Source organism: Poromitra crassiceps (genome assembly GCF_964638095.1).
Source record: "Poromitra crassiceps genome assembly, chromosome: 14".
In the NCBI taxonomy this organism is placed as follows: Eukaryota; Metazoa; Chordata; class Actinopteri; order Beryciformes; family Melamphaidae; genus Poromitra; species Poromitra crassiceps.
Window position 1 is genome coordinate 42,430,127 of NC_139633.1, and position 25,083 is coordinate 42,455,209.

The 25,083-nt window shown below is 43.2% G+C and overlaps 1 protein-coding gene across 1 annotated transcript in view; it reads left to right on the top strand.

Moving 5' to 3' along the window:
* LOC310789532 (acetyl-coenzyme A synthetase 2-like, mitochondrial) overlaps positions 1-9,477 on the top strand; it is an 81,380-nt gene extending 71,903 nt beyond the window's left edge. Inside the window, exons 11-15 of the mRNA XM_083651168.1 lie at positions 1,477-1,603; positions 5,344-5,471; positions 5,893-5,956; positions 7,786-7,907; positions 8,294-9,477. Of these exons, the coding sequence (XP_083507294.1) occupies positions 1,477-1,603; positions 5,344-5,471; positions 5,893-5,956; positions 7,786-7,907; positions 8,294-8,482 (630 nt within the window). The 3' untranslated portion in view covers positions 8,483-9,477. The remainder of the gene's footprint in view (positions 1-1,476; positions 1,604-5,343; positions 5,472-5,892; positions 5,957-7,785; positions 7,908-8,293) is intronic.
* The last annotated feature ends 15,606 nt before the right edge of the window (positions 9,478-25,083 follow it).

Sequence of the window (25,083 nt, forward strand, 5' to 3'; positions counted from 1 at the left end):
GAATGGCTGGTTTACCTGGCTAATGTGAGTTGACGTGACTGGCTGGTTTACCAGGCTAATGTGAGGTTATGTGAATGGCTGGTTTACCTGGCTAATGTGAGTTGACGTGACTGGCTGGTTTACCAGGTTAATGTGAGGTCATGTGACTGGCTGGTTTACCAGGCTAATGTGAGGTCATGTGACTGGCTGGTTTACCAGGCTAATGTGAGTTGACGTGACTGGCTGGTTTACCTGGCAGGTTTTTCAGGTATTGAAACAAGCTTTTTTCTTTTTTTTTCTACTGATGGATTCCCAGATTTGCTTAGACTTAAATAGCAAAAACGTTATGGTTGAAATGTTAACTTTGGAAAAGCTCCGCCACCGCCACCCCCATCCCGAATGCCTGTCGTTATTTACATGACAACTTCACTGAAAAACAATGCTGATTTATTTTGCACGTGATTCAATTGAATTTAAGTTTATTGCCATTAACAATGTGCACAATATCAACGTGTCAACAACAACAACAGCAATAAATCACAAGCTTAGCTGAGGTAGCTTATGTACTATACTAGTGCAATATATGATAAACACACTGTATGTGCAAATGTTCTTGGCAGTAGTGCAAAAAGTCAATCAATAGTGCAATGAGTCATTGGGGGCAATGACAGGAGGAGGAGGGGGTCAGTTTGAAGCAGGGGGTGGAGAAGTGGGTGGGGAGAGTTCCTTTACTAACCAGGTTCAGGTTCAGGACGGTAACAGCCTGGGGGGGGGGGAGCTGTTTCTGAGCCTGGAGGGCCTGGAGCTGTCCATGGTTGGGGTGGAAGGGGTCTCTGCTGATGCAGAGTCCTTTGCACAGGCAGTGTTTCTGATAAATGTCTTTGATAGCTGGGTGCTGGTGATGCGCGGGGCTGCCTCGACGACCCGCTGCAGGGCTTTCTGCTCAGCAGATGTGCAGTGTTGGCGCACCACACCGAGATGCAGTTGGTCATCTCGGTCGTGCAGCGGTAGAAGTTGGTGATTAGTTTGCATGGAAGACGGGCACTCCTCAGCCTCCTCATGAAGGCCAGGCCTTCTTCAGAAAAAAGGGAGTGTTTGATGTCCAGGAGAAGTCCTCACTGATGTGAAACTCCAAGAAACTTAAAAGCACTAAATGTGATATTCAGCCCTACTATATGCCCGCAAAACACTATTATATATCTAGCGAGACAGGCGAGTGTTACAATCGGCCCCTTTCCCCGTGTAGATATGATAATATTCACTTCTATTGGGTTATAGGTGGTTTGTCTGTGATGAGTGTGGTGTACAATTGTAATGACAGGTGGCACCCTTTCGTCTTTTGGGCTGCCGTAGTTATGTTTAAAATGGCCACTGCACATGCGTGCTGCCTCTCAGTAAGCCCATACAGAAGACTCAAGCCAGAGGATAGCTTGTTGCATCACTGGTCCACAACTTGCCGCAAATGAATAAGTGTCAGTAAACATGTGTTGTCATCAGGGTGAGGTGATGTCGGGGAATGGTGTGAGTGGAGCTCTGTGTATCCGCCGGCCATGGCCCGGCATGGCCCGCAGTATCTTCAGAGACCACCAGAGATACCTGGACGCCTACTTCAAAACGTACCCAGGTCAGTTACTTCCAGTGTTGGGACTGTAACTTGATTACTTTTTTTAACTAATTACTTTTTAAAATTTAGTAACTCAATTACAATTACTGAAATTTAAATTGGCTAGTTACTAGTTACTTTAGGATGTGAAAATAGCATACTTCAGAGGATTATCCGGTTTCTGATCATCAGACTTAGTCCGACAAGAGACGCCAGAGGTTAATGACCTTGAGTAGGCTATACGCCCCAGAGGCTAATGATCTTTAGTAGGCTATAAGCCCCAGAGGCTAATGATCTTTAGTAGGCTATAAGCCCCAGAGGCTAATGATCTTTAGTAGGCCATAAGCTCTAGAGGCTAATGACCTTGAGTAGGCTATAAGCCCCAGAGGCTAATGATCTTTAGTAGGCTATACGCCTCAGAGGCTAATGGCATTTAGTAGGCTATAAGCCCCAGAGGCTAATGATCTTGAGTAGGCTATACGCCCCAGAGGCTAATGACATTTAGTAGACTATAAGCCCCAGAGGCTAATGATCTTTAGTAGGCTATAAGCTCTAGAGGCTAATGACCTTGAGTAGGCTATAAGCCCCAGAGGCTAATGATCTTGAGTAGGCTATACGCCCCAGAGGCTAATGACATTTAGTAGACTATAAGCCCCAGAGGCTAATGATCTTTAGTAGGCTATAAGCTCTAGAGGCTAATGATCTTTAGTAGGCTATAAGCCCCAGAGGCTAATGACCTTGAGTAGGCTATAAGCCCCAGAGGCTAATGATCTTTAGTAGGCTATACGCCCCAGAGGCTAATGACCTTGAGTAGGCTATAAGCCCCAGAGGCTAATGATCTTGAGTAGGCTATACGCCCCAGAGGCTAATGACATTTAGTAGACTATAAGCCCCAGAGGCTAATGATCTTTAGTAGGCTATAAGCCCCAGAGGCTAATGACCTTGAGTAGGCTATAAGCCGCAGAGGCTAATGATCTTTAGTAGGCTATACGCCCCAGAGGCTAATGGCATTTAGTAGGCTATAAGCACCAGAGGCTAATGATCTTTAGTAGGCTATAAGCCCCAGAGGCTAATGATCTTTAGTAGGCTATAAGCCCCAGAGGCTAATGATCTTTAGTAGGCTATAAGCCCCAGAGGCTAATGACCTTGAGTAGGCTATAAGCCCCAGAGGCTAATGACCGTGAGTAGGCTATACACCCCAGAGGCTAATGACCTTGAGTAGGCTATACGCCCCAGAGGCTAATGATCTTTAGTAGGCTATAAGCCCCAGAGGCTAATGACCGTGAGTAGGCTATACGCCCCAGAGGCTAATGACCTTGAGTAGGCTATACGCCCCAGAGGCTAATGACCTTGATTAGGCTATGAGCCTCCCCAATAAGCCAATGTTAAAGTATCCCATGCAGGTACAATGGCAGATAAAATGTTGACAGTATGTCTTGCCACAAACTGTGCCACAGCCACACTGTGTGACGTGTGCATTAATAAGAGAATCAAAGCAGACTTTTAAAAGTAACACAAAAGCCTAGTTGCTGCCTTGGTCTCATGACTGTAAACCAATGAGAACATGATGTAGATGATTGTTCTCTCTCACACTCCAGTAGTATTGTTAGTTATAGTGCCTCTCCACATTAACCTGTTAATCCCTAAGCCTATTTTTCAGCTCACCTGCCGAAAATGACATGCCCGAACTGAATGGAGTATATCTCCACAACTACAGGGTATTTTCTGAAAATTATTTTTTTCAAAAGCTAGCCAACACCTGTGAGATTGCTGTAGAAGTGTCAGAATCAATTACAAAAGTACTGTCTCAGAGTAAAATCAGTTGGAACATGGCAAAAAATTAAAAATTCAAGCTCCGCCTAAAAAAAACAACACTATTTTGGATGAAAAGCACCTGAAAATCATGGGTTGGTAGCCAAATTATTCTATGGAGCAGTAGACTAATATCTTATGAGTGCTTGTATCAAAGGAAATCCTTAGAAAGTGAACCAGAGCAATTTTACAGATGATTTACTACATGTAGGCCCAGGCGGACCTGATCTGGGCACATTTTGGGCATCATGGTGCCATTTGAGTTTTCTATGGTAGAAGACTGAAATACCTTTTTTTTCTCCTATTTACATATCACTATAGGTACTCAGTTAATATGCGTTATGGTTTGGATAACCCTCAAGCCTTATATCTGTATTTTTACTCTGTGAAATGCATCAAAAGGGCTTCTTCAATTTGCCTGCAAAGCCTGGGGCGATACGCAGAGGGATATCTCGGGACCCCATTGGCCTATTTCGATGATTGACACCTCTATGGAAGCGTCAGAGCCAATAGAATCGACGTGAACTGAAATAATTTACGTCAGGCAGTTTTTTCAGGAAATGCTGTCGACTGAACCCAAAGCTCGTCTATTCTGTGAAGATGACCACTCCATGTAAAATCCTCCATATGGCTTTGTAAACACGATGACTGTAAAAAAACAACGCTTTAAGATGATGAAGAGGCATTAGGAGTAGCAATTAATAGCGTTTTTATGAAGTCAAACACAACTTTTCATTGGAAAACGGCAAAGGTAAGACATAACTTGTAGTTTTATCTGTAAAACGTTAAACACTTTTTTGCTGTTCTTTGACAGCCTACTGAGTGAGTTTTCATCTCTCAGAGACGAGCTATACCTCTTTGGAAAGAGGAGACTCCGAGCTTTCGAAAGCCGCCTCGTTTGGAGAGAAAATATTCACTCACAAAAACAAATCACCACATAAACGCAGGCATGCACTGTTTTCTTGTTTTTGCTACATGGTGATATTGTTGCTTGGGGTTGGAATTATTTTTCGTTTGAATACAAATGCTTGTCAGAGTTTTGTAGCCACGTTTCTTCCCGACATTTTGGTGTGCTGTACGTCTCCCTGCCTGCTTCCTAAGCTGCTATAGAGAGTCATTTGTGAGAGATGACAAGGGCTCAGCCCGCCGGCGGGCCCGCTAGGGGGGAAGAGGGATAGTGTGGATTTTTGGATGTGGGGTGGTATGAGGTACTTGCATACAGTCAAGTATCAGGCAAGTAGAGCTGTCTGCTGAGTATAAGGGGGCCACGGGCAAAAACGTTAAAACAAAACAACAGGGGGGGGGGGGGGGGGGGGACATAAAATGCTTCCATACTGCACACCGCGCATAATCCAAGTCTCCACAAGCCCTCAGATACCAAGTTGACTTGAAAATATGTCAATTACACCATGTTTTTAGTTTAAATCTGCACTGGAGCCAGGTGCTTGAGCTAGAAGAAAAAATAGAACTGTGGTTCTAGCTGCACATGCTAAAACCAGGATGTAAATGATGTCTTTTCATGTCAACTTGGCATCTTGGGGCTTGTGGAGACTTGGATTGTGGCAGGTGAGCAGTACTATAGAAGCATTTTATGTATTTTTTCAGTTGTTTTTTATGTTTTTGCTCATGGCCCCCTTCACACTTGGCAGATAGCTCTACTTGCCTGACGCGGCCAGTCTCCATTCTCCAAACTCTGACCACGCGGGCTGCATTCTACTGCATGTAGTACACTGACTGTATGCAAGTACCTCATACAACCCCACATCAAAAAATCCGAACTATCCCTTTAAGACTACATTCCCATCAGCCCCGTTGCTTCCTGCTTTCACAGATGGATTTAAAGTATTTTCTCCTATGATTTTTTTCCTTCTTCATGTCAGATAGCAGTTACCAATGCGTCCTGAGGGGTCAGTGTGTGTCTCAGAGTGTGACTGGTGTGTTTTCCACAGGTCATTATTTCACCGGAGACGGAGCGCAGCGGACAGCACAGGGTTACTACCAGATCACCGGTCGTATGGATGATGTCATCAACGTGAGCGGCCATCGGCTTGGCACAGCCGAGATAGAGGACGCTCTGGTGAGATGACACACAGAGAAAGAAGAGACGAGATGAGAAGAGACTTGATTGATTGATTGATTGATTGATTGATTGATTGATTGGTAAATTTTATTTTGAACATGTAAAAATTAAAAACTGATTAAAACAGAACTAGAATAATAATAACATCAAATAAACAATAAACTTAGACAAAACTCAATAAACAAATTCTCATAAACGACGAATGAAATATGACATGTTCGAAGAGTGGGAATTAATCATAAACTTATTTATCCCTCCCATACTGTATATCAATTTATAAATAACTATGCCAATTCTGTGTACAACCCAATTATCCAACTGGTGTCAGTAAAGTACAACTTAAACAGTTAAAACACACAAGATGAATGAATATCCATAGAAAGTTGGTGAATGGGTTTTCAAAGGCTTTTCCCTGCAGGACGAACACCCTGCTGTCCCGGAGACCGCCGTGATCGGTATCCCACATGACATCAAAGGAGAAGGTAAGAAACTCCCAGCATGCTCTGCTTCCACGCCAGAGCCCTGTTTTCATGTTCGTTCGTCCGTCCGTCCGTCCGTCCGTCCGTCCGTCCGGTCATTCATTTATTCAAACCTTTATTTAAAAACCTTGAAAAATCATTGAGGTGTAGTAGGTAATTCCATGTGTTTGGTGCACACAAAATAAAGGCAGATTTCCTGAGTTCAGAGTAAACCCGTGGGACTTGGAGCATAAGACAGTGAGTAGAGCGAGTGTGGTACGTTTCCATGGTCCAATCCAGCAGATATGTTCTATTAGTGTGGTGAATATTATGGATGAAACGATACAAGTGTTTGTCACAGGCCTCTGTTAATGAATCTGAGGGAAGAATGATGAAGTGAGTCTCAGGGTTTGAGAGTGGAAGCAGCAGCATGTCTGTACATTAAATCACCATAATCTAAAACTATTAGAAAGACGGCCTCAGCTATACTTTCCCTACAATTCAACAGCTGTTTATGTACATCTGAATTTAAATCTGAGTTTTTGCCACTATTTGGTGATGAGATTTTCAATATGATAATTATATGATCAATATGTTCAAATATAAATTATTCATCAAGGCATATATTTATACTCTGTGAATCTGTGTCCTGTAAGCACTGGATATGGAGTGTAGCAAGGTGAATCCTCATCACGTTAAAATATGACTCCTGTCCAGATACACTGACAATCCAAACTGCCACTTTCTCAGCAACACTTCTGTCTCCATGACAACATGAAGGTCATGTAAATGATGTAATCTATAGTTGATTGGTCAGCCTGAAGTGGATTAAGGTGCTTTCACTCCTAACACTCTGCTACCACCTGCTGGCTGTATGGGGAGCAGCAGTTCAACTTACTGCCTGTCATACCGACATTGTAAATAAGAATTTTGTTCTTAATTGTCTCGCCTGGTAAAATAAAGGTAAAATAAATAAAAAAAATACAAAACTGTACATTTTTCAGAACTTTATCAATTAATTAATTAATTAATTGAGTTGAGTTGAGTTGAGTTAAGTTGAGCTGAGTTCCATTGGATTCAAGAGAAGGCAGACACCTCTACGACCGATATCTCCAAAACTCAGGAACTCATGACAAAATAATCTACATGGATAATAGCTAGGGATGTTCGATATTGGCTTTTTTACCGATATCCGATATCCGATAATGTCCAACTCTTAATTTCCGATACCGATATCAACCGATATCAACCGATACCGATATAAGCGGGCTTTTTTTCCACCAAAATTTCACGTAACAAGTTACATAATGTAGCTGAAGAGTTTAATATATAATATGCATGTTGTGTTAAAGTTGTAAGTGTTAGAGAAGCGAGCTTGTGACCAGAAGGTCGTCGGTTCAATCCCCGGGACCGGCAGGATAAATCTGGGTGGGGAAAGTGAAAAGGCAGCGCTTGCCCCTCCCTCATTACCACCACTGAGGTGCCCTTGAGCAAGGCCCTTAACCCCAAACGCTCAGTGGCCAACAGATCAGACTGTGGTTGTACTGGTCAGCTTCCAGGTATGAATGTGTGTGTGAATGTGAACAGGGCACTCCTGAAAAAGAGAGCATTGCTCTCAGTGAGACTCCCTCTGTATTAAAAAAAAATATATATATCGGCATGAAAACCGATACCGATATTTTCCGATATCGATTTTTTTATGCTAATATCGGCCGATAATATCGGTAGGCCGATAATATCGGACATCCCTAATAATAGCACTATAGGTGAGAGAAAAAAGGTATTTATTTTTTATTTTTGGGTGAGCTGATCCTTTAATGTATTTCATGCGCTATCGTGCTCTGTGTCTTTAGTGCCGTTTGCCTTCGTGGTTCTGAAGGAGACCATCTCTCTGGACGAGGCCGCGGTACTGCAGGAGCTCCGCCTCCTGGTGGCCACCAAGATCGCCAAGTATGCCGTGCCCCAACACTTCCTGGTAAGTGCGCCATGCATGCGCACATGGGAGAAGTTAGCCGGGAAAGGCTTGCTGCCAGAAAGGCATGACGCGGAACAGAGGGATCGACATAGATGTTTCTCACTCACTCACTCACTCTCACACACACACACACACACACACACACACACACACACACACACACACACACACACACACACACACACACACACACACACACACACTCACTCACTCACTCTCACACACACACACACACACACACACACACACACACACACACACACACACACACACACACACACACACACACACACACACTCATTCACACTCACTCGCTCACTCATTCATCCACACTCACTCACACCGCATTCTTTGCATTCTTTTCTGCTGTTCTTCTCTGTCTCCAGGTGGTCAAGAGGCTTCCTAAGACTCGCTCCGGGAAGATCATGAGGCGGATCCTGAGGAAGGTCGCCACGGCAACAAGCGGCGACCTGGGCGACGTGTCGACCCTGGACGACCCCTCCGTCGTCATGGAGATCATCCAGGCTCACGAGCGCTACAGAGAGCAGCAGAGGACAGAGAGGGAGACTGACTGATGCTTTTGATCCTTTACTAGCTAAATACCTGTGCAGTGTACCGGCCTGTATTCTGTGGCCTCGCTCACAGAGTCGCCATGCAGCCTCTCCTCTCTCTCTCCCCAGAAGGTTTTCATGAAGTCCACTTCATTGTCTGATACCAACTATCTGGAGCTCTCAATGGTGCTGAACCTGTGTCGAGTCATTTTGGCCACGAATGAGCTATTTTTTGCCCATTTAGTCAACCCTAATTGCCTAATTCAAAAATCTTGATCAGTTAGGTCACCCGCAGGGGGCGCTCTTTACACTTCCTGAAAGATTCAGCCCGATCGCACATAAAGTGGCATAGCTGTGGTCCAACACAATTCTGCTCACTCACTCACTCATCCACACACACACACACACACACACACACACACACACACACACACACACACACACACACACACACACACACGGACTTTGCATTATATAGATATATTCTATATTCTAGGATGTCTCCAGGAAGTTCAAACTCCAGAGGCGGAGACTCGAGTCACATGACCTGGACTCTGACTTGGGTTGTGGTGACTTGGGACTTGACTCTGACTTGTACTTTGATGACTTGAAAAGGTTTCTAAAGTCTTGACTTGAGATCTTGTGTTTGTGTCAATGACTCAGATTGAAAGTGATGAGATTTGTTCCAGCCAACGACTGAATTTAAATTCTGTTTTCTGAATTTGGATGGAATTATTGGATTTATTTGGAAGTTGAAACTGATTATAGAAATCAAACTAATGATGCTCTTACCAAGTTTTTATCCTATTCAAACCATATTGCATTGAGTGAGTTTAACCAACTTACTCGCTACCACTCGGGACTCACGAGGACTTCATTCATTCATTCGGTTACACTCACCCCCCCTAAACTCACTCCACACCCACTGGGCATCCGGGTCACGGCACCATTCTAACGGCGTTGTGTTGATGTTAGTAATTGCAGCAACCCGTGTTAAAGGAACACTCTGCCCATTTTCAACCAGCTTTGTATCATTAGAACATCAGTAGTATATCAGAAAACTGTAAACTGTTTTGAAGTCTGTCATTTAATTTGACAGTTATTGAGTGTTAAAGTGTGGACCAGTGACATCACTGGTCCACACTAACTCAAATTAATAACTCATTAACTCAAATCAACTCTCAATAACTGTCAAACTAGATGAATGACAGAATGTTTGATAGTTATTGAGAGTTGATTTGAGTTAATGAGTTATTAATTTGAGTTAGTGTGGACCAGTGATGTCACTGGTCCACACTTTAACACTCAATAACTGTCAAATTAAATGACAGACTTCAAAACAGTTTACAGTTTTCTGATATACTGTACTACTGATGTTCTAATGATACAAAGCTGGTTGAAAATGGGCGGAGTGTTCCTTTAAGGGCTTGCCCAGGGGTGGATTCGAACTGCCGACCTTCGGCTTGCGAGGCGGACCACTGCACCAAAAGAGCTTGGAGCTGATTAACGGGCCTTTATACTGGGGGAGTGAGTTTAACCAACTTACTCGCGAGTCGCTCCCACTCGGGACTCACGAGGACTCACATTCATTTGGTTACACTTGTTAATTCAAAGCTTACTAATATTGACTAATATTGAGCGTGTCCAAAATGCACCAAATCCAGCAATACACCAAGTGTGAAGTAGATCAGACAAACGGTTCGCGAGATATAGGATATTGAACACACACACACACACACACACACACACACACACACACACACACACACACACACACACACACACACACACACACACACACACACACACACACACACACACACACACACACACACATTCCTTTCTTTATGTTTCACTTCCTGTGTTGCCAGTAGGTGGCACTATGACTATAACTTCATATTGGCATGTAGATGTCTTCAGACTCTCATCAAACGTGAAGGCTGATTTGACCATGTACAGCCGAGTTAAACCACTTCCTCTGTTGCCAGTAGGTGGCGCTATGACTATGCGCATGTCCAAGCTGCACCAAATTTGATGCCGCACTTTCTCAGGTTCCCAGCAACACACTTGCCACGTGTGAAGTCGATCGGACGAACGGTTCTCGAGATATGCGATGAACTGATACAGATAGACATACAGATGCCTTGATAGTTCGATATTAAATTGACATTATTAATAATGACATGGACTTGAGACTCACTTGGGAAAAGCAGTTTTGGGTGTCGAGTGCCTTGCCCAGCCGGTTTGTGGATTTAAACCGGCAACCCTCTGCTCAGAAATCCTTCCTTGCAGCCGTCTCACTGTGGAAAATCATTTGTTTTTTTAAAGGAAACTGTATGAAGACTAATGTGACGAAAACATTTGAGTCTCCTGTGCGCTCCACATGTCACTCTGTGTCTTGGTGTCCTGTGTGGATCCACATGTCACTCAGTGTCTTGGTGTCCTGTGTGGATCCACATGTCACTCAGTGTCTTGGTGTCCTGTGTGGATCCACATGTCACTCAGTGTCTTGGTGTCCTGTGTGGATCCACATGTCACTCAGTGTCTTGGTGTCCTGTGTGGATCCACACGTCACTCAGTGTCTTGGTGACACTGTGAATATGATTTACTGTTTAGAGTAGAATTCTTCCATAAAGTGCCTCATGGTTGTTGTTGTTTAATCAGATTTATTTGATATAGATTAAATATTTTTGGGGGGATATGAACAGCTTAATAATTCCCAGATTCTATGCAGAAATTGAAACATGCATTATTTGTTGCCATATTGAAATTGATTTTATGATGATTGTATGTTGGCAGAAACATAAATAAAAATGAACAAATAATATCTATAAACGTTGCTGTGTAGTTTTTATTACCAGTTTAATATAAATCACATTGTGTGTGTGTGTGTGTGCGTGTGTGTGTTTGTGCGTGTGTGTACTGTGTATACACATTTACACATCTTCTTCTCTTTATTTTATAATTATAAATTTGCCTAAGGTGGCGGGCGGCGGTGGTGTCTGTCACGATTGTGATTTTACAGAATGTAGGGATCCAGAAGCAGGCAGTAACGCAACATAAAGGATGCCAACTGCCATAAAACACCACAGAAGAAGATGGCAGTTGCATGGAACCTGGGTGGGTGTGTGGTGTCTGCCTGTCAGCCACGATTTTTGGGATTTTGGGAAATTATAGAAAACATACTGGGCACTAATTCTTCAGAATTCATTATATTAAAAATCACTCCGAACAGCCAATTTAGGTCATCTCATTCATTGGATTTTTCTAGCTTCATAAGTAAATTGGTGTGGTTTGTCTTAGACCTCCCGGGCCAGGCAGAACCTCCATGAGGGCTGCATCTGGCCCCCGGGCCACATAATGCCAAGGTCTGAGTTAGACAGTTAGACAACTTATTGAATCAGACACAAATAAAGGTAGCCTCAAAAAGCACAAGTCACAATAATTCCAGGTCTGTATGTCTGTCCTTCGCGTATCTCGAGAACCATGTGTCGGATTGACTTCAAACCGTTGGCTTCATTAATGCAGTCACACACACACACACACAATAGCCATAACTAACCTGGGATATTGAACCCTACAAGCAAGTGAGGTTTGAATAGGACAAGTAATATGTTCAGGGTTTTGCTACCATTAAAAAATCAGCATAATTGGATATGTTTATTCTTGTTTTATATCAGTTCAGGTAATTCGCCTTATCTTTTTGTGTTCTGTGTTGTATGCGGTTTAAAAAAAGGACTTCTCTAATTTCTTTAAGGGACATAACCAAATGATATGTACAGTATATACACTGTATTTTTTTCCTGCAAAGGGATTAATCAATCAATCAATCAATCAATCAATCAATCAATCAAAACTTTATTCCAGACTCAAGGTCCATATAAAAAGACAAACAACACTAAAAAGAATCCCTACAGACAGTAGGAAAAAAGCTATATCCAAATAAATAGTGCAGTGTTCATAACAGCGACATATACCAGTGTCTCCACAGAGGTGACTGATATCTGACATCACTACAGCAGGGATTTACCAACAGCTTGATAATGACATTCTGTGAGACATTCAGTCGACAGATACATTTATACATCAGATTCCTCACCAGTGCCGGGAAGGTGTTAACACCTGTCGTGAATGTGACTACAGTATTATTTTTTCTAAGGTTGAAGATATATTTTGTTCTAAACAATATGGAGGCAAAGTTTATTACAGCCATGGCACATCAAGATCAGCAGGGGTCGCCATCCTACGGAAAAACGTCAAAGGTCACACTATTTCCTATATTGCAGATGTTCATCATTGGCTTATTCTTGTCCTGACCCTTGACAAATTGAAATTCATCTTAATCAACATTCATGGCTACGAGGGCACAAAAGCAAACTCTTTGATCAAATTGGCATAGCCTACCCTTAAATGATCACTCAATCAATCATAATAAACACTTATAATTGGAGGCTACTTAGAAAATGTAGCCTAGTTGAAACTACTTTGTAAAAAAAAATCAAATTGACAATGTGATATGAAATAACAAAATATAATATCCTACAAGAAAAAGTCACATGCCAGCAAAAAATGCCTCTCAATTGAGTTTTTTGTTTCAAAAATAATCGTGAATCTTTTGACTTATTTGACAGACAGTGTTCCCCCAACAGGGGGAGTCTTGCAGTTATGAAATGTTAATGAGTGTTGGAGTTAACATGGATGCTGTTTGTGCATGTGTGCCCCTCGACCCCCTCCCCCCATCCTATCAGCAGTGCCCTGTCCTGGGAGTGTCTGTAGACAGCAGCTTTATCAGTCGAGAAGAGCCTGGTGACGCGAGGTTACTTTATCAGTGTGTTCAGTGTGTGTGTGTGTGTGTGTGTGTGCGTGAGCAGGTTCAGCAGGTCCGAAGGTCTTCATAGAACCAGATCCAGTGTGATCCGGTCCAGTGTTTGTCAGTCTGCAGGCAGGGTCACCAAGGTTCTTCTAGTTAGTTTTTCTCAATTGTTTCAGGAAATGCATCTATAAGCCTTCAAACAGTTCCTCAAACCTCCACACTATTAAACATGCACACTATTTCAGTTCTAAATGCAAAACACTGCTGTCCGCGGCTGATATGACTGTCAGGCTGTAGCAGGCTCATTTTTAAAGCTAGAGTGAAGCTCCTGATAGCATATAAAAGTAGAAGACCTATAAAGGAATCCATTGGTGCAAAGCACGGCATGATAGCTTGTCAGTAAGTGGGCTAAATACTGCTCCAAATTTAGATTACATTTTGATGAGGGAAAAACGGGCATGGTCATATTCAAAGGGGTCCCTTGACCTCTCACCTCAATATATCTGAATGAGAGAACACATCTCCCTTTACAGACATGCTCACTTTATGCTAATCCCAAGCATTCTTTCTTCCAAAAAACATGCAGATTTTTTGCATGCGTTATAATTTTTGCCTGTTCTATTTGAATATTTCCGCATATTAGGATCCCTCATTTTGGAATTGCAGAAATTTGGTATGACTGGAAAGCCCGAGAGTCTTGTGAATTCAATTAGTCCAATTGTATTCATGTGTGATGATGTTAGTCCCCATAGTAGAGCTATTATGGCCTCTAGGATAATCACAAGCTCATGAAACTTTACAACCACAAACTAGAGACCTAGGGCATTCAGGGGACGAATGGCATGGGGATGGCCATCATATTTCCATAATCATGTTCTAAGCCCTTATATACTCATTCATATAAACATTCAAATATTCAATTTGAACAGATGCCTATCAAAACACCATGTTTATTACATATTTATGACTAGAAAACCTTGACACAGTTGTGAGTTGCCTCAAATTAACCTTCAGGTTCCCAGCTTTCTGATGATGTGTACCATTTCTGTGGCATATACTGTTGACCTGCTATCTTACCCTAAAAAAGACAAACATTGGTGTCTGTCTGGTAGGGAGGAGTGGAGTAGAAGAGGTTAAAGTTATTCTTCTCTATTTATGTTGCATAACTTGATGATATGGTGGATAATGACTGTGTGGATAATGATGACTGTGTGCAAACTAAGCAAAGTGGTGCAAAAGCATGTGAACTAAGCGTACTCAAAGATAATTTCACACATTTGGCAGGCACAGACCACCCCCACAACAGCCTGTTCTCCCTGTTACCCTCAGGGAGGAGATACAGGGTCCCAAAAGCACGCATAAATCGCTTGAGGGACAGTTTCTTCCCGCAGGCCACAAGACTCCTTAACATACACAAATAAACTCCCAACAGTCATGTAGTAGCTGTACTGCAGCTGCTACCATTACGTATGTTTAATTACGTCTATGCTATTTGCACCTGTGCAAACAGAATGTTTAATTATGTTTAATTATGCTTAATTATACTTAAATTATGTCTATACTATTTGCACCTATGTGCAGTGAATATGTCACTGTTTTTTGGCTTGTTTTATTGCTTTACTGCCTTATTGCTTGTTGCTTCTCTTGTTTTCCTGCACCTACTGTATATGCCCTGTCATTTTGCACTATGTTGTAACGGAGTCTACAGCACAAGAATTTCACACGTGATACTTGTCCTACGGAGTGACAATAAAAATCTTGAATCTTGAAAGGTCTGCATGTGCCCATTTTTAGCATTGAGCACCTGCACTTCTAGGTCTTTGGTCTTTGCATGGCCCTGGTCTACCTACATTTCCCGCTTGCAATGAGCAGTGTTGGGAGAAACGACTAATTTTGGGTCAACATCTCACGAATTGTTACACAAGCAAACTCGATTGCTTTTGTCTCCTCAATATGTTCTGGATGACAGGAAAAAAAGTCCCAAGTAATCCTATGAGGGGAAAGTTTTGAAAATCACCTAAATGTGATCCTACCGAAATGTATTTTTTGTGTGGGTAGAATCATATTTAGGTGATTTTCAAAACTTTCCCCACATAGGATTCCTTGGGACTTTTTTCTGTCATTTAGAACATACTGTACTGAGGAGACAAAATCCATTGAGTTCGCTTGTGTTGCAATTAGTGAGATGTTGAACCCTATTTTTACTGGACTATAGTACTAGTTACTGTAATTTAACTACATTTTACAGTAAACTAGTAATCTAATTACTTTTAGAAATATTGTAACTCCATTACAATTACTGAAGTAGTAAATGGTCTAGTTACTAGTTATTATTTTAGGTCATGAAAATAGCGGACAACTTCAGAGGATTATCCGGTTTCTGATCCTCAGACCTAGTCCGGGTCCCTGTCCAGAAAAAAAGCTCCACACGCCGCAGCTGCAGCCAGAACCCCAGAGACTAATGACCTTGAGTAGGCTATATAAGCCCAAGAGGCTAATGGTCTTGAGTAGGCTATATAAGCCCAAGAGGCTAATGGTCTTGAGTAGGCTATATAAACCCAAGAGGCTAATGGTCTTGAGTAGGCTATATAAACCCAAGAGGCTAATGGTCTTGAGTAGGCTATATAAGCCCAAGAGGCTAATGGTCTTGAGTAGGCTATATAAACCCAAGAGGCTAATGGTCTTGAGTAGGCTATATAAACCCAAGAGGCTAATGGTCTTGAGTAGGCTATATAAACCCAAGAGGCTAATGGTCTTGAGTAGGCTATATAAGCCCAAGAGGCTAATGGTCTTGAGTAGGCTATATAAACCCAAGAGGCTAATGGTCTTGAGTAGGCTATATAAACCCAAGAGGCTAATGGTCTTGAGTAGGCTATATAAACCCAAGAGGCTAATGGTCTTGAGTAGTCTATATAAACCCAAGAGGCTAATGGTCTTGAGTAGGCTATATAAGCCCCAGAGGCGAATGGTCTTGAGTAGGCTATATAAGCCCAAGAGGCTAATGGTCTTGAGTAGGCTATATAAACCCAAGAGGCTAATGGTCTTGAGTAGGCTATATAAACCCAAGAGGCTAATGGTCTTGAGGAGGCTATATAAGCCCAAGAGGCTAATGGTCTTGAGTAGGCTATATAAGCCCAAGAGGCTAATGGTCTTGAGTAGGCTATATAAGCCCAAGAGGCTAATGACCTTGAGTAGGCTATATAAGCCCCAGAGGCGAATGGTCTTGTGTAGGCTATATAAGTCCAAGAGGCTAATGACCTTGAGTAGGCTCTATAAGCCCCAGAGGCGAATGGTCTTGAGTAGGCTATATAAGCCCAAGAGGCTAATGACCTTGAGTAGGCTATATAAGCCCCAGAGGCGAATGGTCTTGTGTAGGCTATATAAGTCCAAGAGGCTAATGACCTTGAGCGGGATATAAGCCCCAGAGGCTAAAGACCGTGACCAGTTCACACCAATCATTCACAATGCAACGGGTTGAAACTTGCAACTGCTTGCAATGCTCTGCAACTCTGGCTAGTGGCTACCTTTAAAATAGGCTGGAGTCAAGATGAGATAGGTCTGTTCAGACCGCTGCCAATTCGTTCTAGAACGGTTCTGTTGCATTGCAAATCATTGGTGTGAACTGGGCAACAATAAGCCCCAGAGGCTAATGCCCTTGAGTAGGCTATAAGCCTCGCCAATAAGCAAATGTTAAGTATCCCATGCAGGTACAATGGTAGATCAGATTTGACAGTATGTTTTGTCCCACACAGTGCAACAGCAACACTAAAATGTGTGAAGAGAGAATAAGAGAATCTAAACATACTTTCACTAATTACTTTTATGCAGTAATTTTAAAGTAATTAAATTACTTTTAAAGAAGTAACTGTAACTAATTTTCAATAACTTGCCCACCACTGGCATTGACACAGTTGTTCATTGGGTAAACCAGAGGTTTTCGAAGTGGGGGGTGGGCCTCCCCAGGGGGGCTCCAAACCGTTTCAGGGGAGGCTCAGTAAATGGAAGTGAACACATATTCCATTCGTTATCAAAATGAGATCACATAAACCCCTGGGGTAAACCATTGTACAAAAGAGATTTCTACAGGAAGTAACAGAGAAGAAGTGAAGTTGAGGAATGAGGAAGTAAAGACCAGAACGCTGACTCAGCTTACGGTTTTATTAAGGAGGCATATCCCAGCAGACACAAGTTGGGTTTCCATCCACCTGTTTTATGACAAATTTCAATTTGCGCATAAAAAACGGAGTGGAAATGCTACCCAAAAAAATGGGGGGGGGAAATTCCAAATACCGCAAAAAAGTTTTCACACTTGTGTGAGTGAGGTGGAAAATGCGATAAGTGCAGTGGAAACCGATTAAGCGAGTATTCCGTTGTCTCTCCACTGAAAAAACCACGCTGTTGTCACTGTAAAACATGACATGTCGGCGTACACTATAGGACTACACACTTGTAAGGTTCATCTTAAATAAGCTGCACAATTTTTAGAGTGCCTGCCGTGGTGTTTAAACAGAAGACTGGGATATTAAGTTTAAGGTGACTTTTAGTTTTATTCACTTCTCCGTGGATTATATGTAACGTTATGCTTGCCGAGTTGAAGAGCAGCACCTGGTATTCCAGAAATTTACCTTTGTAGATCATCAAGAAACTTTAAATGAATAACGTTAGATGTGCTCAATAGTTTGGTCGCTGCCTGCCTCCAAGACGACATGCATCGGGTCTAGCAACACATGAGCAGAGGCAGACAGCCTCAAACACCAGGTGATTGACAGCTCTATATTGGCATAATAGCAGCGGATGAAAACGCGCATGATTTCGCATTTTCTCTTGACGGCTTTCCTTTGGATGTAAACCCAACTACAGTGATGTCATCAACAGCTCTATACTAGCTGGCCAATCACACAATCACAGCGCCTTGATAATAATAAGCACCAATCAAAAAGTGGCATAGTCTCCTCTCCACCAATCACAGCTGAGCAGAGTCATGTGACCCGTCTCACTACTCTGAGTACAGACGGACAGACAGACGGACAGACACTTGGTGGAGGGAAACTAGTGGCCCTTTTCCACCACAGTACTGGCTCGACTCGACTTAACTGGCATTTTTTGGTTTTCCATTGATTCACTGTAGCGAGGTTGTACCCTAGTTGTTGTACTTTCAGCTGCTAGTGACGATTTCAGCTAAAAACAGGGTGTACATGATATCTTTTCAAGTCAACTTGGCATCTCAGGGCTTGTGGAGACTTGGATTACACCAGGTGAGCAGTATGGAAGCATTTCATGTATTTTTTCTGTTGTTTTTTCTGTTTTTGCTCATGGCCCCCTTCACATTCAGCAGACAGCTCTCTGTGCCTACCGCAGCACGAGTGCAGTTCTCCTATCTCGGTGCGTGATGCGTCCAGAGTGCTTTACCCAGTACACTGACTGTATGAGAGTTCCTCATAGGACCCCACTTCAAACAAACTGAACTATCCCTTTCAATATTTTAATTTCATTGTAAAGATATTTCATGTGTTGCCGAGTCATCACCTGGTCTGTTGATTAGCCACACTGTTCGGCAAGTATTTCTATTGGACAAATAACCTAATTTTGTGCAACAACAAAAAAAGAGAGAGAAAAAAAGCTATTGCTAAAAAGGGGTGATGACATATGACTCAATGGAACACTATATAGTCATGTCATGACTGATATAATTACTGAGATAAATAGCTAGCGTTAGCCGCTCTGGCGTTAGCTAGCTGTTTGCTACGACCAGTTCGAGTCACACTCTTTCCATTAAGTCCATCAGCTTTGATAGGAGATCTGTTGCTGGTTTGTTGATAATAAATCAATACTGTGGCTTCTAAACTAACATTTTACGGAGGCCATATTGTTTCCGGTCACCTCCGCTGTAGCGCAGACAAAGAGTATTGAAGGCAAGAGATGAAGCTCTTCTGCTTTTTTTGGCAACAGCACTGCAGCCATGATGTTGTAGTGGAACAAGATATTAGACTTCGCTTCTTATCCGTGTAAGTTCTTTAGCGCAAATCAGATGACGTACAAATATATTAGCATGTTTTCATAGAAGGCCAGAGGTTCTACAGGTAGGACAAGTGACTGAAGGGGGCCTTTAAGGGGGTTCTCTCTGCAACGGGAAACCAACAGGTATGACCAGAAGAGAGCCGAGGAGGGTCGGGTTGAGCCGGTACCATGTGGTGGAAAAGCACCGTAACAGAAAACAGGTCAGACCCCCAGAAATACAAGTCTGTTAAAATGATTAAAATGTTAAAATATGGTTGATTAAAATAAATATCTCTTATATCTAATTATCTTATATCTAACGTTTAACTCAACAAGGCAGAATGACAGAAACCTGAAGCGGTCAGGAGGTCATCGATTAATCGGAGGACATATTGATCTGATCAGAGGCCAGAGAGAAGCAGGAGGCTGGAGGCGGGGTTATGGGACGCTATGGGCAGGGTTATGAGGCTGGGGGCAGGGTTATGGGAGACTGGAGGCGGGGTTATGAGGCTGGGGGCAGGGTTATGGGAGACTGGAGGCGGGGTTATGTGCTCTGATGGGCTTTTAGTGGCTCCATGGAAACGAGAGAAACATCCGGAAGCTTCAGAAGCTCCACCGCCGCTGCTGCAGGCTTTACATCTGCAGGAGAAGACAGAGGAAGAGTTACCACAGAGGAAGAAGAGGAAACACACAGATACTATGTTGTTGTTGTTTTGAGATACTTGTAAAAGTGATTTAGTTCAAACCAGATTGACAGTTTGAGTCTGAAGGGTTTCATTCTAAGGGCCTGTCCACATGTACGCAGGTACTTTTGAAAACAGACCTTTTTGTATTGTGGTCTCCCATCAACGTGCAAACGCTGTTTAAGGTCACTGCAAACTGACTTTTTGGAAAACTCCACCCAAGTGGAGATTTTTAATATACCCAACCCATGTATAATATCTCTGTTGTCTATTGTGTGGACAGGATAACTGGACTTATGGACCTGTGACAAGTGTGCGCCGAGATTCTGGTGTGTGACGTCACTAGTGTGTAGGGCTGGCACGGATCAGAAAACCCACGGATCGGATCGCGTGACGGATTTTGAGCCACGGATCACGGATTTTTCGGATCAGCAAAAAAAAAAAATATCAGATTTTTTTAACACATTCACTGCCAGCCGTTTTTTCAATACTGTAGGTAGGTTCTGCCAATGTTTTTTTTTGAGGATTCTGGCTCATCTTTCAAGAGCCGAGGATTCTTTTCTGCTAAGATTTTGTGAACACAAATGAGCTCAAAATAACTAATAGAATGTGTGCTTTCTCTGTCTAAAAGAGTTAGTTTGTAGAGTTAGTAGTTATGTAGGCATTAGCAGTAGAATACAGCATGGTTTCAGCGTCTGAAAATTTATTCTGAGATAAATGGCTTTTTGTGAAATTCGATAGAACAGTCACTTTAACCATTTATTTTTGGCGTAAGACGTCAGACATCTAAACAATAGTTTTGAACAGTAATTTCCTCCATAGCAGCAGGAAACCCCCCTCTCTTTCAAACTCCTCCCTCCGTGGGTGTGTCTCTGGTGGCTTTGCAGCGTTTGTCACAAGCGAGGCTCTGCCTGTCTGTGCTGCCTGGCTGCTGGCGGCTGCTCTTTGGGCGAGTCTGCATGAGTCGTTTCGGTTGTGAGCTCAGCTGCAATGAAGCTGCGTGCGATTGTGGGCTTTCTGCCGGTGTTTCAAAGTGTGTTGCACGCATAATCTATTATGCAAATTTGCAATCCCCCACCGCCAGCTCCCAGCGCGATAATGCGCGAAAGCGAAAGCGTTTTCGCCAATCCATTTTACAGTATGAGAATGGATTCCTCGCGCGTTCCCCTGCAGTTTTGGCTCGGCTTTTTCTAGTCTGGAGAGCACTGTCGCCACTTAGTGGGTCGGTGGAATGGGTTGTACACGTTCGGTGGCTCCAATATTTTTATAGGAGACGTGGGGGGCGTTGATCCACGTCCCACCGTCAATTTTTTTTTTTTTTTTTTTGACGAGTCAACTCGTCATTGGCAGTCAACCGTTGGATTTTTTTTTGACGAGTCAACTCGTCATTGGCAGTGAACGTGTTAATACTATTATAATTCTCTAACCATTTGTTGCCCTGCACAGCTCAAAAAATATATTTTTCTCATAAGTGACACAATGTATGCTTTTACTCTGAAGGCAGAACAACCCAACTTCCTGTTTAGGTGGCACTGCTATGCCTAACTTTGTGGCTGTTGCTTGCTAACAACCTGCAGTCACTTGACACGGGTACAGACCAGACCAGGTGAGTCTGGAAATATAACGTTGATGCTACGTTAAGCTACTCAGTGGCCCCACGTGTTGTTTTGTTGTTATGTGTGCTAAGGCAACATTTCACCGTCCGGTGATAATGTGTTTGTGAAACGTGTGCGCGTGTGGTGGCTCTCGTTATCTTGTGCAGCGTGCAACACGCTGATCGCATTCCTGTGCTTTTTCAGAGGTGTTGAAATAAGTTTGTGTGACGCTGTCTTTAGTAGCCACTAGCCACAGCCTTCAGAGATACTTTACAGCGGCGACAAGGGATGAGGAAGCTCACTTGTGCTTGCCATGATTATGCCTGGCTGTGTCTGGCTGCGCTGCAGGCGTTCTCATACACTAACGTTAAACGTTAAATGAAACGAAAGGGGGGGTCCGCGGACCATTGAGTTCCGAACCGCGTTCCGAACCGTGGGGGCTGATCCGTACGGGTCACGGATTATCCGTGATCCGTGCCAGCCCTACTAGTGTGCCCCGCTATTTCCTGTCTTTACAACAGGCGACAGTGTGTAGGTCTACAATTTGCTCTTCAAGAGAACGTCTACTTTCGCTGTGGCCATTATGGTTGTTATTTGAACAAATGTTTGACCAAGGGGGTGATGCTATTTCAGAGCAAATTAATCGGGGGGTAAGTGTGTCCCGTGATGTGTAAGGTAATGTTAGTGTTGCATCTTAGCGTATTTGCGTTCATGTGTGGAAGGAAAGAATTTCTAAAGCAGTGCTTTGTGTGGACACAGTTATTATGGAGGAAAAACCCAGTTTTCAAAAATACCCATGTACATGTGGACTAGGCCTTACACTACTAATCACAAATCCAGTTTGGACCAAACTGTCAGAAGGAATTAACTGCTCTGTGCTGTGATTGGTTACCTGTATGGGAATGGGAATAGGAATACCGTAAATTCCGGACCATAAGGCGCACCGGTATATAAGCTGCAGCAGCAAAATTGACTGTTTTTTACATATATAAGCCGCACCGGACTATAAGCCGCGGGTGTTTTGATGTTTAATTACCATATGTAAGTGTTCGTGCACAGAGGGGATTGTCGGGAAAGAGATGGCTGTTTGGGGAAGCTCCCATTTATTAACATTTCAACAAAACAAAACAAAAGTCAGGTCACTAATCCCCAGACAAAATCACACAACAATAGGCTATATCACACAGGATAAGGTGCAGTCACGGCTGTAAACAAAATAACTGTAAAACAATAATAAAACAATCAGTCAACAGTAGTGAGCCTACCAGAAAAGTCATTAATCCTTGTCTTCATCTTTTAGGTGAAGGTGCAGCAAACGGCTGTAACCAGAGAAGTCAAGTCACTAATCCTCGTCTTCCTCTTCTTCCTGCGTACTGAAACCACCAAAGTCCTCATCTTCAGTGTCGGAAACGAACAGGTTCAGGGTGGCTTCGTCAACCACTCTCCTCTCTCCTTCATTGTCACTCAAAACCAACGAACTCCTCTTCGTCACTGTCGGTGTCGGCATCGAACAGCCTCTGAAGCCTCTGACGGCCCTCAGCGCCAGCTGTGGCGGCGTCATCCTCTTCATCCCGCAGCAGTCCAGCCTTTTGGAACCCGTTGGTGATTGTGGATGTTTTCACACTCCTATAATATTCCGTGATCTTCCTTTGTGTGAATTCGCCGAAGTTTGTGATTTTCTCCTGGTAGTCGGGAGGGAGTTGTTCAGTAGTTCTCGCCCGGACGGACAGTCCCTTTCGTCTCATGAATCGGAAGCACCAAGATGGGCCACCTATGAAATGTTCAATTTTCATTTCGGTGGCGACTGTTTTGGCCTTCAGTCGGATCTGCACCGTGGAAACGCCTCGGCCGTCTGCTCTCTGGGTCAACACCCAATCTTCAAGGGAATCTTCAAGTTCGGGCCATCTGCTTTTATGACCTCTGAAGGACTTTTTGGTCTTCTTGCACTGAGACAGTTCCTCCTGCTGCACCTTCCAACGCCTCACCATTGACTCGTCGATGCCCAGGTTACGCGCTGCTGCTCTATTTCCCTCTTTTAATGCGAGATTGACTGCTTTCAACTTGAAAGCTGCGTCGTGTGAATTTCTGCGTACCTTCCCCATGGTAAGTGAGAGAGAGTTGCTTCTACTGCTCGTCTTGTTGTGATTCCGGGCTGCTGATGAACTTTGAACCGGTAGGAGTAACCGGTTGATTTCCGCCAATTTTTATTTATATAGCACCTTTCATACACAAAGGCAATTCAAGGTGCTTTACAAAAAAATAATCGAAAAAACAAGCAGCAAAGCAATGCACATAAAATGTGCTGATGAAGCTGTGTAACCTGTAAAATCCATCGATTTTGGAGGTCACCGAGTGGCCGTTTGCTTACCGTAATTACCATATGTAAGGTTTCACGCACAGAGGGGATTGTCGGGAAAGAGATGGCTGTTTGAGGAAGCTCCCATTTACCGTATTACCGTAACATTTCAATAAAACAACATAACACAACACCACCTTTGTTTATTTTTACAGTGCACACAGTGTCCGCGGTGTGGTGAAAAGAGGGCAAGAGAGGAAATTAAAACAGAAGTGGATTTATAGTTAGAAAGAGTGCTAAAAAAGAGAGATTTTATTTGTATTTTTTTTTTTTTTTTTTCTGAAAAAATCCATAGATAAGCCGCACCGTTATATAAGCCGCAGGGCCAAAAAACGGGGAAAAAGCCGCGGCTTATAGTCCGGAATTTACGGTACTGTGCTGTGATTGGTTACCTGTATGGAAGTTCTGTGATTGGTTACCTGTATGGGAGCTCTGTGCTGTGATTGGGTACCTGTATGGGAGCTGTGTGCTGTGATTGGTTACCTGTATGGGAGCTCTATGTTATGATTGATTACCTGTATGGGGGTGCTGTGCAGCCACTTGTCCTTGTCTCCGCCCACCCTCATGCAGGAGAACAGGTCACAGACGGCAGGGAGAGCCAGACGCTCCTGAAGAGACAACAGCTCGTCAACAACAACCAGAACAACACAACAACATACAGCCTAGCCTAGCTTTGACGCGTTATTTCGAATCGCACATTGGCTCCGCAATAACCACGCCCTGTGCCCGCCTACGCAGCAGTCAAGCGCTGGGATTGGCCAGGCGCCCATTCTCACAAACACTGTAGGGCTCGCAGCCCAGCGATTTCATTAACCAACTGAATAGCTCTTGAGAGCGGACAGCGATTTCATTAACCAACTGAATTGCTCTTGAGAGCGGACATTGAAATGAATTATGGTCACAAACTGAATGGGTGAATTGGGTGGGAAGTGAAAATGGCGAGGAGAAAGATCATTATTGCCTCAAATATCAGATTAAGACGAGATGAAAAAAGTTGCGCTATAAGAACAATCTAACTGTGTTAGTTTTGCTAAGAAGTTTTGATGGAGAAAAATTAGTTAAAACATTGTTAATTTACCCTTTTACCGAAATCATGTTGGCAGCAGCACGCTGAGCTGCATGCAGGCTGAGGCCTTGTCAGTGTGCTTCTAGCGCACCTGGAGCTTGTCAATAAATCATCG